Source organism: Ictalurus punctatus, chromosome 3 (genome assembly GCF_001660625.3).
Source record: "Ictalurus punctatus breed USDA103 chromosome 3, Coco_2.0, whole genome shotgun sequence".
In the NCBI taxonomy this organism is placed as follows: domain Eukaryota; kingdom Metazoa; phylum Chordata; class Actinopteri; order Siluriformes; family Ictaluridae; genus Ictalurus; species Ictalurus punctatus.
The window spans coordinates 18,098,988-18,115,347 of record NC_030418.2 but is presented as its reverse complement, the minus strand read 5'-3'; the positions used below and the strand labels follow the sequence as shown (position 1 = coordinate 18,115,347).

General features: G+C 38.6%; 1 protein-coding gene across 2 annotated transcripts in view; it reads right to left on the bottom strand.

Moving 5' to 3' along the window:
• The window catches only part of pcdh15a (protocadherin-related 15a), a 216,012-nt gene that overhangs the window by 88,250 nt on the left and 111,402 nt on the right, over positions 1-16,360 (bottom strand). For both annotated transcript variants that reach the window (XM_053679710.1, XM_017464981.3), the window contains 2 exons: positions 13,036-13,129; positions 7,653-7,781 (listed from right to left, as the gene is read on the bottom strand). In XM_053679710.1, the coding sequence (XP_053535685.1) occupies positions 7,653-7,781; positions 13,036-13,129 (223 nt within the window). The remainder of the gene's footprint in view (positions 1-7,652; positions 7,782-13,035; positions 13,130-16,360) is intronic.

The window sequence follows — 16,360 nt, the reverse complement described above, 5'->3', positions numbered from 1 at the left end:
AGAGCAACAATTATTTTTTTCAGATCCTCAGAGAGTTCTTTGCCATGAGGTGCCATGAGGTGCCATGTTGAACTTCCAGGGACCAGTATGAGGGAGTGTGAGAGCGATGACAACAAATTTAACACACCTCCTCCCCAATCACACTTGAGACCTTGTAACACTAACAAGTCACATGACACTGGGGAGGGAAAATGGCTAATTGGGCCCAATTTGGACCTTTTCACGTAGGGGTGTACTCACTTTTGTTGCCAGCGGTTTAGACATTAATGGCTGAGTGTTGAGTTATTTTGAGGGGGGAGCAAATTTACACTGTTATACAAACTGTACACTCACTACTTTACATTGCAGCAAAGTGTCATTTCTTCAGTGTTGTCACATGAAAAGATATAATCAAATATTTACAAAAATGTGAGGGGTGTACTCAGTTTTGTGAGATACTGTGTATATATATATATATATAAAATATGAATAGAAAAATACAAATAATAGTAGTAAAAAAAAAAAAAAATAATAATAATAATAATAATAATAATAATAATAATAATAATAATACAGGTCTTCTCTGTTGACTTTTCTCAATAAAAGCCTGTCTGCTTTATTACAGATTGTGTTGTCACATGTTTTTAGACCACTTTTGATTGGTCAAACTCATCTACAGATACACTTTCAAAATTTTATTGTTGTTGAGTTGAAAAAGACCTTAAGACTTTTTAAAAAAAAAAAAACAATGTAGTTAGCATTTACGAGTCTAAGCACCAAAAATGCTGAAAACCTATTGTAATTGTGAGGATCTCCTTCTGCCTAGAGACATGAAACATGGTATATAGTTAGAACTACCTATCACTACTCAGATTCCTGTTTTTGGCTGACAGAAGTGAAACCCAATGTGGTCTTCTGCTGGTGTAGCCCATCCACATCAAGGTCAATGTTTTGTGCATGCTGAGATGCTTTTCTGCTCACCATGGTTGTAAAGAGTAATCCTTCCTGGCAACTCGAACCAATCTGGCCCTTTTCCTCTGACCTCTCTTATCAACAATCCATTTCCACCCGCAGAACGGTCACTCACTCAACTCACTCACTTTTCTCACCATTTTGTTTAAACTCTAGAGCCTGTTGTGTGTGAAATTCCCAGGAGATCACACTGTGGAAAGGAACCACATGGAACCACAAATAATTATCCCCAGACAGGTATGCCATGCAAGATTATACAATGCACTCTCAGACTAATGATGAATGTAAGACAGAAGCCAACACTCACTTGAAAAGAGTTTCAGGACGACCTGCAACTGAAGTGAAAAATAAGCAATATACTGCACCATAGTCATCTCCATTCCTAGACCATATGTAAACTCCTCTGCTTATAAAGAAGAAGAAAGATGCAGAAATTCATACAGGCTTTTAGAGAAATCACAACTCTTTTGATCAATATAATCTAGTCAGTCAAAAAAATATAACTTTTTGGAAATAATTCAGCTTGTCTGGATGTTTGGAGACAGAAGGGTTGTGTATATGAGCCCAAGAGCACGAAACCTAAAGTGACATATGGAGGTAGGAGCATCATTATTTGGGGCTGTTTCTCTGCAAATGGCACTGTGGCATTACAGGCCATTGAAGGAAACATGAATGGATCAAAGTACCAGGATATATTAATGGAGAATTTAATCTCATTGGACAAGAAACTGAATTTATGGAGAAGATTGATGTTTCAATAAGACAATGACCACAAAATAAACTCAAGAAGGTCTTGCATGGACTTACCAATCTCCTGACTTAAATCTCATTGATAATTTTTAAGGATGTTGACATTTCGAGTCCATCAGAGGGACCCTCATAACCTTGGGGAATTAAATACCATTTTCCAAAAGAAAGGGACAAAATTGAACTACAACACTTAAAAAAGCTAATTATTGCTCACTGCAGATGTCTGGAAAATGTAGTTGCCAATAACAGCTTTGCAGAAAAGTATTAATATTGCTCTTTTGTGGTGTCTGAATACTTTTTTCCTCTATCAATTTCGTGGTTTAAGCATATTTTTGTTTATACTTCTAAATACATTCTTTTTTCTTCATATTTATAAGTACAAAATCAAAAGACATTGTGTTTATAGATTTTAAGTGGATATATGAACAGGAAGTATAATAAATAACAAAAACAAAAGTGTCTGAATACTTATTTCCCTTACACATTATGTACCATCCTGATTTCTTCTGTTCTTGTGTACAGTATCTCATACAAAATAGTTTTATATCTTCAAATGAAATACAAAATAAAACAAAGGCAAATTGAGTAAACACACAATACAGCTTTTATTTATTTACTTATTTATTTATTTTAATTGAAGCAAAAAAGTTATCCAACACCTATCACCAATGTGAAAAACTAATTGCCCCCTTAAATGGAAAATGTGGTTGTGCCACCTTTAGCAGCAATAACTGCAACCAAACGTTTCTGAGATCAGACTTTCACTTAATTCTAGGACTAGGACTTACTCCTAAGCTTTGGATCATCGTCTTGCTGCATAATCCAGTTGTGCTTGAGTTTCAACGGAATGAAGAACAGACATTCTTCTTTAGGATTTTCTGGTTGAGAGCAGAATTCATGTTTCCCGTAATTATTGCAAGTTGCTCAGACCCTGAAGCAGCAAAGCATCCCCACACCATCACACCCCCACCACCATGCTTGACCGTAGGTATGATGTTCTTTTTGTGGAATTCGGTGTTTGGTTTACGCCAGATGTTATGGAACCCCTGTCTTCCAAACAGTTCCACTTTCAACTCATCAATCCACAGAACATTCTCCCATAAAGGTTTGAGGATCACTAAGGTGTGTTTAGGCAAAATTCAGATGAGCATTAATGTTCTTCTGGTTTAACAGTGGTTTTTACCTCATAACTCTTCCATGGATGCCAGTGTCTTTCTGATAGTGGACATGAACAGTGACCTTTATTGATGTGCGAGAGGCCTGTAGGTCCTTTGATGTTCCTTGGGTCTTTTGTCACTTCCTGGATGAGTCACTGCTGTGCTCTTGGAGGAATTTTGGAAGGTCGGCCACTTCTGGGAAGGCTCACTACTGTGCCGAGTTTTTCCATTTGTAGATAATGGCTCTCACGGTAGTTCTTTGGAGTCCCAGAGCCTTTGAAATAGCGTTAACCCTCCGCAGACTGATGTATTTCAATTACCTTCTTCCTCATTATTTCTGGACTTTCTTTCAATTTCAACATAGTGTGTTACTGGGTAAGACCGTTTAACCAAATTCATGCTGTTGAAAAAGTTTTATTTAAGTGTTAATTTGATTGAACAGGGTTTGCAGTAATCAGGCCTGCTTGTGTATAGTCCAGTGGAACCCTATTATGAATGCAGTTTCATAGATTATGGGAATTAGTAACTAATTACTAATTAGGGGGGGGGGCAAATACATTTTCCCACAGGCCCAGCTGGTATTGGATAACTTTTTTGCTTCAATAAATAATATTATCATTTAAAAACCTTTATTTTGTGTTTACTCAGGTTGTCTTTGTTTTATCTAAGATTTTGTTTTAATTTCTGAAACAAATTAGTATGAGATATACACAAAAACAGAAGAAAACTTTTTCACAGCACTGTATGTGTGAGACAATTTCTGGCAAACTAACACACTTTGACAACTCTACTTTTTACAAAAACACAAATAACTTAATGATGGGGAAATTATTTTATTTACTTTCTAACATTGCCTCCTTTTTAACTTTTGAAGGTAACTTAAAAATGTTTTGTTTCAGGTTGAAAAAAAAGTGTATTACAGTTCAGGAAACCCTGTCATTTTCAGAACTTCATACAGCAGAAAACTTCACCATGCGTAGGGAACAAGCTATGGGAAATCAAGCATTTAATGAGCTTGAAGTCTAACAGCAGTTTAGAACGAGCAACAGGAAGACAAAAAAAGAGTTTGAGAGTATAGTATGAGACTATTTAATCTGTTTGGAGGAGGAAAGTATCATTAATTTTACAAATCTGTAATTGTTGGAATGTGACGGGCATACCCTGTGTAATGTGTACATAAAAACCCTGTGTAAGCAAACAGATCTAATAGGTTCAGAAGTGCTGCTGCTAATTCTTCATAACAAAATATATAGACAGGTGGAAAACTGTAGGAGAGCAAAAAATGGTGTGTGTGATATATATAGAGAGGGACAGACTGAGAGAGAGAGAGAAAGAAAGAAAGAAAGAAAGAGAGAGAGGGCTATTTTAATTAGTGCATCACAAAACCAGTGATGCATCTGAGTATCAATGATGGATGAATGGACAGATGAGCAGATAGGCAGACCAACAGATGGAGATAGTCAGGTAAACAGCCAGACATTGACTGAGATAGATAGATAGATATATAGACATACAGACTCATTGATTTGTATAGCAGATTTGCAAAATGCTCCATTTTTAAATAATTTTCATTTGACATAAGAAATCATATACGCTATGATAGACAGTATGAAAGACACAGTCCTGACACTAATCCAGCAGGGTAGGAGAAAGAGAATCAGGAAAGGGAGGGAAGTGCCATTAAAATAAGCAAAATGAATAAGCAGTGAAATTAAAAGAACATCAGAAGCCATGATAAATTAAAGAATTTCACAGCCGAAGGGAAATGGGTTTTAAATATCCTGCTAATGTGTTTAGTGACAGCAGGCTCCCCCAGCAGATGCGGTCTTCAATAATTAACTCAGTAAATTAATATGTGAAGAGAAGGATAAACAAACAGGCAACAAACGTGTAGCACAATCATGTCCTAAGCTTAAAAGCACCAAATAGTTGCAATTTCCATTATGGTCATCGTGAAGGATCTCAATATGTAATGAAACCATATAGACTATACAGAGTAATACAGAGTAATGTGTGTTAGAGACCAGCACTTCCACCATTACTGAATAATAACAGCCTTCCAATTTCGTTAAAATATAATTTGTGCTTTATTTCAAATTACACCTCTCATACACAAAAGCCTTCAATCTCAGACCATTCATACTGCTATCAAATACCAGATACACCCTAAGAGGGATGGAGAGGCTGCATGTATCGTATGTGCTGCAAATAGAGAGCAACCCAGCTGAGTTTATAACCCACAGGAATGTGTATTTCAGTGAGTGTATGTGACAGAGAGTGGGAGTTAGTAATATGTAACACTGGAGTGATTTCTAGAGAAGATGTAATACTGTGAACCTAGAAAAGCTGAAGAAATGTCCAGTGCCACTTTGACAGTGATGACATAATAATCCATTTTTATTTTTCCTCTCCTAATCAGAGACACTGACAGGAGCAGTGCAAGGTTGTTAAACATTTAGTAGAATAATATTGGCAAGCTTTCCAGAATGTCAACTGGCGACTAGCAAAAACAAGCAAACACAAACAAATAAATAAATACATAAGTAGATAAAAGGTCTGGAGCTGATTTCAGGTTTCATTTGCAATTGAAATCTGTCACAGTTAACTCTCAATATGAAGTCCAAAGAGCTGTCACTGCCGGTGAAGCAAGCCATCATTAGGCTGAAAAACCCAAAGGTCAGCTCAGGAACACCAAAATGCCCAGAAGATCATGCATAACAACAGTAGTGAATGAAAGAAGAATTTTTTTCGCTGGTGAAGAAAATCCCCTTGACAACAGATCAAGAAAACCCTCCAAGAGGTAGCTGTATCTGTTTCAAAGCCAACAATCAAGACAGAACTTGAGCAAGGTGACTAATGATAATGATTATGAGTCTTTATTGATCACATATACATTACAGCACAGTGAAATTCTTTTCTTTGCATACCCCAGCATGTTAGGGAGTTGGGGGCAGAGTGCAGGGTCAGCCATGATACAGCACCCCTGAAGCAGAGAGGGTTAAGGGCCTTGCTCAAGGGCCCAACAGTGGCAGCTTGGCAGTGCTGGGGCTTGAACCCCCGACCTTCTGATCAGTAACCCAAGCAACTACTGCCCCTCAAATACAGAGGGTTTACCACAATATGTAAACCATTGGTAAGCTTTAAAACCAGGAAGACCAGATTAGAGTTTGCCAAAAAGCATCTATAAAAGCCCCAGAGTTCTAGAATAACAGTCTGTGGACAGATGAGACTAAGCCAAGTTCACACTACCAGCGTCGGCAGATCGCTGTGCTGTTCACACTACATGACTTGCTCTCTTGTAATCGTGAGTCTTGAAGTCATTGTGGTGTTCACAGTACGTGATTGCTATCCGACAGGGGGGTCACACACTACACTATTTGACAACAACTCTGTCACCCGATGACTCTATCTGGTGTCCAAACTACTTTTCGTAACGAAAACACACGTGAGAAGTGACATGGATATATGGCGCGAAACAGGAGTTGTATATTTGAAGATGGACATAGGACAGAAACAAGCAGTGTGACCTGTTTGCGTGATTATTTGTGCTGAACAACCCCAAAAAGGAAAAGACAAAGAAAGTGGTTGAAAGAATGGATTAGCACACGCGGGCAGAAGGGACTGTGTGCTACAGAGAGAACTGGAGATGAGTAAAAAGGTTTTGCGGGTTTCCCTATCTCACGGTGACCTTACCCCAAGCCTTGCTCTCTCACTGGCTGTAGCTCGCTGTCACAATCACTGCCAGTGTTGACACTTTTCATACCACAGGATGTGAAGTCGAATGACAGCTCCAGATATTTAGCTCTGCGATGCGTTGTTGAGTAGTTCACACATAACGATTGACTGCCAAATATTTGCCAATTTACCTCCGATCAAAGGGTTTTTGACGGCGAGCTCGGCGACTTGCAAATTGGGCTTAAAACTGTGTAGTGCGAACTAGGCTTAAGATCAGCTTGTAGCAGAATGATGGGAAGAGAATGAGTCAAAGCATACCACCTCATTTTATGGTTTGGGTATGTATGGCTGTCAGCAGAACTGGTTCCATTGTATTTACTGATGATGTGACTACTGACAAAAGCAGCGGGGTGAATTCTGAAGTGTACAGTTATATACTGTCTGCTGTCAGATTCAGCCAGTTGCTTCAAAACTCATTAAATGCTGCTTCACAGCATAGATAAAGCATACTTTGAAAGCAACCCAACACTTTTTAAGGCAAAGAAATTGAATATCCTGCAATGGCCAAGTCAATCAGCTGACCTGAATCCATGCATGCATATACCCATACATAAAACCCAATAATAATACCCAAACTATTTTTGAAATAATTTCCAAATTCTGCCTAAAATAGATGATTTAGACCCTGTTACAATTTTAATACACATACATGAAACAAATTATATTTAAAAGCAACATGAAGAAATTAGCTTGCTGTCAAAACAAATGAAGACACAGCATCGAAAATGATAAGCGTTATGCTGCTTCTATTGATTATAGCTCTAACCAACCAAAGCATGATTAATCTATGGCAGTAATTAAAAGTCCTCCCTGCTTGATGGAGTGGAACAGAGCTAGTCATCATGGACAGTCTTTAAGGTGAATAATGATTTTTAATTTACTAAGGCTTAATTGGGAGATAATAAATGCACCAGAAGTATTATTTAAGAAGCTCTAATAGATTTCAGATAATGTTTCAGATAAAATATGCATGGAAAAAAAACCTAGCTAGTGCACTGATCTGAAGCTAAATATCCAATAATGCAATGAGCATATGTGCTATGCCATGGAGATACTCACCCGAACTTGACCCACAGACAAATTGGCCCTCTCCTCCTGTACAGTCAAATTCCTAGGCAAGGTGAGGTCAAAGGTCGGGTCACTGTCGTTCACATCTGTGACCACAACACTGACAGTAGCAGTGGATGTCTGCATGTAAAGAGAGTATGGGTTAGGAAAGTAGGAAGAGTCTTGATAACTTGATAATAAGTTTACTGTGAAGAGATCCATATTTTCACATAAATATACGTGCAATTTTCTGAGGAAAAATCTAAATGGTTGAGGTATTAACTCTGAAAAACCTATTAGAAATTAAATACAATTATGCATATGTAGTAAAGAAAGACTGGTTATAAATGTAGCACAATCAAAGTAACAATAATGAATGTATCTCTAATATATTTTCAGCAAAATGTTTACAGACAGCTGAATATTATATCAACTACATGCTTGAAATATGAATATTATGACACATATTGAGTATTTCTCATCTTCCAATTCTCACATACATAGTAAACCTAAAAAAGCTGAAAAAGTAATGTGTGTGTGTGTGTGTGTGTGTGTGTGTGTGTGTGTGTGTGTGTGTGTGTGCGCGTGTGTGTGTGTGTGCACGTGTGTGGAGGATATATGCAAGAATAATTAATTAACACATATATCATATCACACAGATTTTAGAGAAGGAATATGCATACATGCATAAATGTATTCTTTACAAATGTAAAACATCGAAAACATTTAAAAAAATAATTACCATTAACTAGATATCTTCTGGCAAGCTTCACTGTCATGAAACAATCTTCTGCTCTGCACTGATGCATTTTTTCATTTTTTATTCGGGCTAATGGGTGAAGCAGCTTACTCTATAGAACTGCAGAATATTCAAATTTGCTAATCTAACACAATTCTTCCAACTAATCAATGTGTTCTGTTGCATGAAAGCTTGACAGTATCTCAAGGAACAAAACATGCTTGATCTATTGTATCATACCCTTTTAAATATTAATTTAAAAAAAGGAATTTACAACTTTATGAAAGTGTTTCATCAAAGCTTTACTATAGATAAATGATAACTATGCAAGAGTCTCTACATTTTTTTTACAATATACATATTTCCATTTCCAAACACAAGCACTTAGTATATGGGATAAAATGTTCTGTGATAGACTGAACATATGGTATTTGTCACAATACGTAAACCCACAAAATTCGTGATTTAAATGGAACATACACTGATCAGCCATAACATTAAAACCACCTGCCTAATATTGTGTAGGTCCGCATTGAGGCATGGACTCCGCAAGACCTCTGAAGAAGTTGGCAGCAGATCCTTTAAGACCTGTAAGTTGTGAGGTGGAGCCTCTATGGATCGGACTTGTTTGTCCAGCATATCCCACTGTTGCTCAATCTGACTGAGGTCTGGAGAATCTGGAGGCCATGTTAACACCTTGAACTCTTTGCCATGTTCCTTAAACCATTCCTGACCAATTTTTGCAGTGTAGCAGGGCGCATTATCCTGCTGAAAGAGGCCACTGCCATTAGGGAATACCATAAAAGGGGTGTACTTGATCTGAAACACTGTTTAGGTAGGTGGTATGTGTCAAAGTAACACCCAAATGAATGCCAGGGCCCAAGGTTTCTCAGAACATTGCCCAGAGCATCACACCACGTTTGCTAGCTTGCCTTCTTCCCATGATTCATCAGACCAGGCCACCTTCTACCATTGCTCCCTGGTACAGTTCTGATGCTCACATGCCCACTTTCAGCGGTAGATAGGGGTCAGCATGGGTACTCTGAGCAGTTTGCAGCTACACATCCCCACAACTGTGATGCACTATGTGTTCTGACACCTTTCTATTATAACTAGCATCAACCTTTTCAGAAAATTGTACAATAGCTCTTCTGTGGGATCAGACCAAATAGGCAAGCTTTCGCTCTCCACGCGGATCAGTGAGCCTTGGGAGCCCACGACCCTGTTGCCAGTTCTCTGAATGGCCTTCTTTTGTGCACTTTTGGTAGGTACTAACCACTGCATACCGGGAACACCCCACAAGACCCGCTACTTTGGAGATGCTCTGACCCAGTCTTCTAGTCAACACAACTTGGCCCTTGTCAAAGTTGCTCAGACACTTCTACTTGCCCATTTTTCCTGCTTCCAACACATCAACTTCAAGAAATGACTGTTCACTTGATGCATAATATATCCCACCCTTTGACAGGTGCCACTGTAACAAGTTAATCAATGTTATTCACTTCAGCTGTTAGTGGTTTTAATGTTATGGCAGATCGATGTATGTGATTGATGTATGATGAGGCATAGAATTTTTGTTCTGCATCCATGTTCTTCACAGTATTCAAACATTGAAAGCCTCTTATATAATTTTTCTCCCTTGGACGTCAGCATGATTAACACTGTATCGCTGTTGTTGTTTTTTTTCAAAAGAGTGAAAAATTCATTAGCTTTTGGATGTTTTACTGAGTTATTGAAGTAAAAGCATTCTTGTTTTTTTTGTGCCATTAACTAATCAAACAGCTTTTCCCTTTTTTCTTTTTAGGTATTGTCGCGACGGACCGACAGCCGGCGTGCATAATAAGAAAGTCGCTCCTTCCCCAACTGCCGCACCGGCACGAAGCGGACAGCCTCGGACCAAACACACCACCAGCCGGAAGGACCGTCACGGTGGGGCGGGACCGTTGACGCTACACCGGCCGGCGATTGGGGAGTCCGTCAGGAAAATTCCACCACTCAGGCGACGAAGGAGGAGGATAAAAGGACGCGCTTCCGGCCGTACAGGAAGAGGAAAAATGACGGCGAAGAGACAGACTCCGTGCGTGCTCCTCAGCGGCGTGTAGGCACGCCAACATTCAGCATGACGGTAACATTGACTCACTCCGACCGCTAATCTCTCTCTCTCTCTCTCTCTCTTTCTCTCTCCGAAGGTGCGAGTGCGGACGAGACCGCCGGGCGGTGAGATCGCACGCACCGGCGGACGACGGCACGGGAGACCCACGCCCACGTCTCGGGAACCCCGACACGCCCTCGAGAGGGTCACACGACAGCCACACCCCCACGAAACCCCACGCACTCACACACCCTCGCCTCCTTACGACGGACAGCTCACACTAAGACTAATAAAACACCCATTGTGACTGCAATCTGTCTCTTGTGGGTCTTTGCTCTGCCCTTCCCCCGAGCTAACTCCCTACAGTATGCATTTACAAAATTAGATAGTGATAAAAAGAACACCGTGTCAGAGAATAGTCGGGAAATAAGGTACACCATACACAGTGAGAGCTTGTATCATCAGAACTTAATACAGTCAGTGGGCTGTTGTGTGTCAGGACTGGCGCTTGTCCTTTTCAGTGGCAATTATGTCACTGATACCAGCTGAAGTATTGGCCTGATTACAGTCCAGCAGGTGTGCCATGACATCGATCATAAAAGGTCTGATAAATGAGCTGCTAGTATTTATTTAACATATCCACATACCGCCTCTGTCTCACCAACTTTCCCCTTTGACTTACTGAGCAGATAAAAGCTGAGTAAGTACACTTTTAAAGCTAATGCACTTAAGCACCTAGACTTACATTTAATCTCTCTTTTTTAAGGGACATATAATGGATGGTTGACACATTTGAAAATGCAAAGTGAATAAAAAGAGTGCTAAAATGATCCAGGCTTGGATTTCGTGTGTGTGTGTGTGTGTGTGTGTGTGTGTGTGTGTGTGTGTGTGTGTGTGAACCATATGGATATGAACAAAAAAACCTCATAAATAACTGATACAACTGATAACAGTTCATGCTGTTATCAGCTGTAATAACAGAGAGAATAATGAAACAGAACCAGAAAGGGGGGGGGGCATAATGTGGAGCATACGCAACTTTGAGAAATTGCCCCATTAAAGTGAATGATTAAATGAAAGGATTTTTATTTGGTTATCAGAGTTTGGCAGCAAAGGTGCATTCACATTTAATGAAGTGTACAGGTGACCGCTAGCCAATCTAGGAGTGTATTACTGGCCTTAGTTTCATTATATAACTGTTAAAAAAAAATAAAAAAAATAAATAATAAAAAAAAGGCGCTCTAGTTTAGGTGCACAAAATGTAGAAAATGACTGAACTGACAGATCCTCAAATTTTAATTTCATGTTTGACTCGTAACAAACTTTTGCACACTCAAAAGCACAGCATGAGCAAATGGGCAGACATGAGTACACTGGCCACATTTGCTGTGATCACATTTTCTGCTCTGGATGGTTTCCAGGGTTTCCAGGTCCATCCATCCATCCATCTTCTATACCGCTTATCCTCTTCAGGGTCACTGGGGAACCTGGAACCTATCCCTGGACACGGTGCCAATCCATAGACAGGGCACAATCACATAGACATTCACACACCCATTCATACACTACGGACACTTTAGACATGCCTACCATGTCTACCATGCATACCATGCCTACCATACCGTGCCTATCATACCATGCCTACCATGCATGTCTTTGGACTGGAGGAAGCCGGAGCACCCGGAGGAAATCCCCGCAGCACGGGGAGAACATGCAAACTCCGCACACACAAATACAATGTTGATGTAATATTGTGGAGTCTAGCCCCATAACATACAATTTAAGTATTTGTTTCCATAATGTGATAAACACTTTAGTTTTTAATCAGTGGAACTGATCATGAGTGATTCCATATATGTACTACAGTAAAAAGCCATGTCTGTTTTAAAAAAGAATTCTACATATCATACTTGAGAGCTCAATCTAATCTGCTTCACACCAACATACTAAGCAAAAAAAAACTTTCACGTTTTCATTTCACACTTTATAAAATTTAAATGACTATTTTTTTTTTGCCATTCATGAAGATCTTCAGATGATTTTGAGGTTATTTTTGAGAGCAGGCCTAAGCATAAAGCATCAAATGAAGTTCATTCAACAGAGATGGTTAAAGAGAAGTGCAATTTGGGAGGGAATTTAACCTTGTGAGAAGCGTGATTTGACTGAGAACCACTGTTGAAAAGCTAACAACAATGATACAATGTAAATACATTGATTTACGTAATTAAATCGTTAGGTAATAGATTAATGTTTTCTAAAGGAATTTTTTAATGGATTCATGCATGTGTAAAAGAAAAACAATGCAGGGTGGACATGTAGAAAATTTGTCTTACATGTGTCTCTTACCGTACACGCACGACTAAAAGATACATCGTAAAAATGTTTTCACGTAAAATGGCCTTGGGTATACAGCCTCTGTTGTTGTTGTAAAGTAGACTGTTTATGTAGACTGTTTACATCCACAAAACCAGGTTATAAGAAACAATACTAGACCTTTAAGGTTATGTCTGAAGTGAGAAATCATACTCTAGCAATTTTAATAATAAAGATGGCTGGAGCTTTACCCCTCCGGGATGTCCATCGGAGGCCGTCACGATGAGCCGGTACTGGTCAATGGTCTCTCTGTCCAATGCCTTTGCTAAGAACAGTAGGCCTATACTGAACAGAAAGACACAAAAACCACACACGGTTACACCACAGCTCCGATAAAACATGCACCCTGCACAATGACATTCTACAGTACGTTTTTTGCAGGAAGCATTAGTACTTCTAAACTGAAAAACACACATTAACAATAAAAACTTACATGCATTGCACTTAATAGACTTAGTCATGTGTAAAAAATAAATAAATAAACACTCCATGAAAATTGTTGATGATTTTTATTTTACATATTTCGACAAGCAAACATTTGATCCTGTTTGAAACAGTGCCTATTAAAAAGTTGATTCCCTCTATTAAATGAACAAATAAAATTGACATTTAAGCAATTTTCACAATTTAAATAAACAAAAAAAAAAGAAAAAATAAGTACACCCCTACAAATCACACCTTCAAAACCATGAGAACCTGCTTTGGGAGTGCATGTGGAACATGTCTTATTTATACGCCTCTCATAGCTAGTGTCTGGAGTTCTCTTTATTATTGAGGTGTGTGGTGTCATCATGCCAAGCTCTATAAGGCCTTCAGAAAAAAAGGATGTGGATGCCTATGAGTCTGGCAAGGGATTTAAAAAGAACTCCAAATGATTTGAAACACAACATTCCACTGTAAGGAAAATCATCTACAAACGACGCAGATTTCAAACAACTGCCAATTTGTCCAGGACTGGCCGTTCCCAGCAAATTCAGCCCAAGAGCAGACCAAGAGTCTGATGCAAAAAAAAGTCTCCAAGAACTCCAAAATTTCATCACAGGATCTGCTACTAAGTCTTGCAACTGTTGGTGTCAAAGTATATGTTTCTACAATCAGAAAGAGATTGTACACATGTGCAATGACCTGTGACCTGCATGGGAGGCATGCCAGGAAAAAGCCTTTGCAAGACTACAGTTTGCCAATGAGCATATGGGCAAAGACCAGGCCTTTTGGAATAATGTGTTCTGGACAGAAGAATCAAAGATAGAGTTGTTTGCCCACAGCAACAGCAGACAAGTTTGGTGCAGACAAAAGACAGCTTTTCAGGAGAAGCACCTCATACCAACTGTGAAGCACCGTGGTGGAAATGTTATGGTTTGGGGTTGCTTCCCTGCCTCAGGGACTGGACAGCTTGCATTCACTGATTCAACTACGAATTCTACACCATATCAAAGAGGGCTTGTAGATAATGTGAGGCCATCTGTCCAAAAGTTGAAGTTGAATCAAAAGTGGACCTTTCAACAGGATAATGACACAAAGTACAATAGCAAAACCACCAAGGAACAGCTCAAAAAGAAGAAATGGTTATGGAATGGCATGGAATGGTACATGAAAGAAAACCCTCAAACATCTTGCAACTGAAAGAATATTGCATGGAAGAGTGGTCAAAAATTCCAGGAATCCTGCTGGACAATTATGCAGAACAATTTCAAGAAGTTATTTCTGCTGAAGGGGGCAATACTAGCTTCTGAGGCCAAGGGTATACTTACTTCTTCCACAAAAGAATATCATATCTATTGATATTTCTGTAAATTAATGACTGAAAATGCTATTTTTCCTTGTGGGTTTGTTCAGGTACATTAACTTTATTAATAGGCACTGTTTCAAGATTGATCAAATGTTTGCTTGTCCAAATATGTGAAAAAGCCAACAATTTCCATGGGGTGTGCTTATTTCACATGACTGTAATGCAGTTGTCCAACATTATTCAAAAAAAATTTTAATAGAATAACTGTCCTAAAATAATCAATCCATTTGGTACTGATAAGCTGATAAAACACAGACTGCTGGTCAAAATGATGGCTTAGGCAGCTGAAATTTTTCTTTGTTATTGTGCTTGTTTGAGATTTTCTAATTACTTTGCTGTTGTGTTCTTTTCTTGAAACAACTCGTCTATGATGTCGCATTTGTAGGCCTAACTCAAATTCTTTCCACTTACTTTAGCAGCTTGGTCTGTTTTTTGTCAGCTGGTTGGTCAGACCAAGCTGTATTTTCTAGCAGGAAATGTATTTATTTTTAAGTTAACATTACAAAGGAGTACCAATCACCGGTGCAATGAATAATGCAAAATCTGCTCTCCAGCCAAAATACTGCAATTACTTTATAAGGTTTTTTAGAGTCAAAACTTTGCTTTGTTGTGTCTTTCTTCATTATTTTGTTTGTCTATGAGCTCGATATTCACTCAGAATTGGGCCTCATATATCAAGTTGGATATAAACAAATTTATTTCTAAAAATCTGCATTCATAAATAAATTCAGTATTCATGAAAATCCAGTTATAGGATCTTCAGTTTTCCAATTGTGAATATGGATTTAATAAAAAAATGCCAACACACATTTATAAATTAAGACAAATAAGACTAATCATATGATTATAACAAAATAAAATAGTAGCGTATAAAAAGAGGGCAAGCTGGTCTGTGCATGTGGTAGCCATAAGCCGACACACTGCCCTGGCATTAAACTACTGGACGATTTCGCTTAGGAGGAAACAGATATTTAGAGACTGTTATGATATTTTTCGGAGGATGAAAGCTGGCTTATAATTCATTTGCATTTGTTACAGAATCTTCTTTTAATGCTGTGCAACACTTTAGAGCCAGCACTAATTCGACCAACAAATCGTAACTATTTTCAAAAAACAGCTAAAGACCCACCTCTTCCATGAGCACTTAACTAACCCCTAAAATGCCAACCCCCACATAATTTAAAAAAATAATCATTTTACTTACTCCGATAAAAACTTTAAAAATCTTGCATGGATGCACTACTTGTTTTTCACTACTTGTATTGTTCTCCGCTTGATATATCGCTTTGCTTGTATTTCCTCATTTGTAAGTCACTTTGGATAAAAGCAACTGCTAAATGAATAAATGTAAATGTAAAGGTAAACAAAATATCTTGTGCCATTCCAGTGCATGTTCAACACTTTTACGCACAATTTTACTTAAAGATTGATAAATGAGGCCCATTGTGTTTGAATGTAATGTGATGGCTTGCTGTACTGGTAACAGCCAACTTGGTTAAAATCCAAACGTGGTTGTAACTGCTCTTTTTCAATACATAAAGGGATTTTCACACTGGACTCAACAATTGCTGTGCAGGCTGGAACAATGATGGGGTAGAGCAGCAAGTGGAATCAATATAGAAAAAAGTTCAAAACTTTTCAGGTCAGCTTTAGCTTTGGCTTTATAACTCTGGCTAACAAATTTGGTTGCTACAGCAAGCAAAAAATTTGTACATGATGTGTGTGAC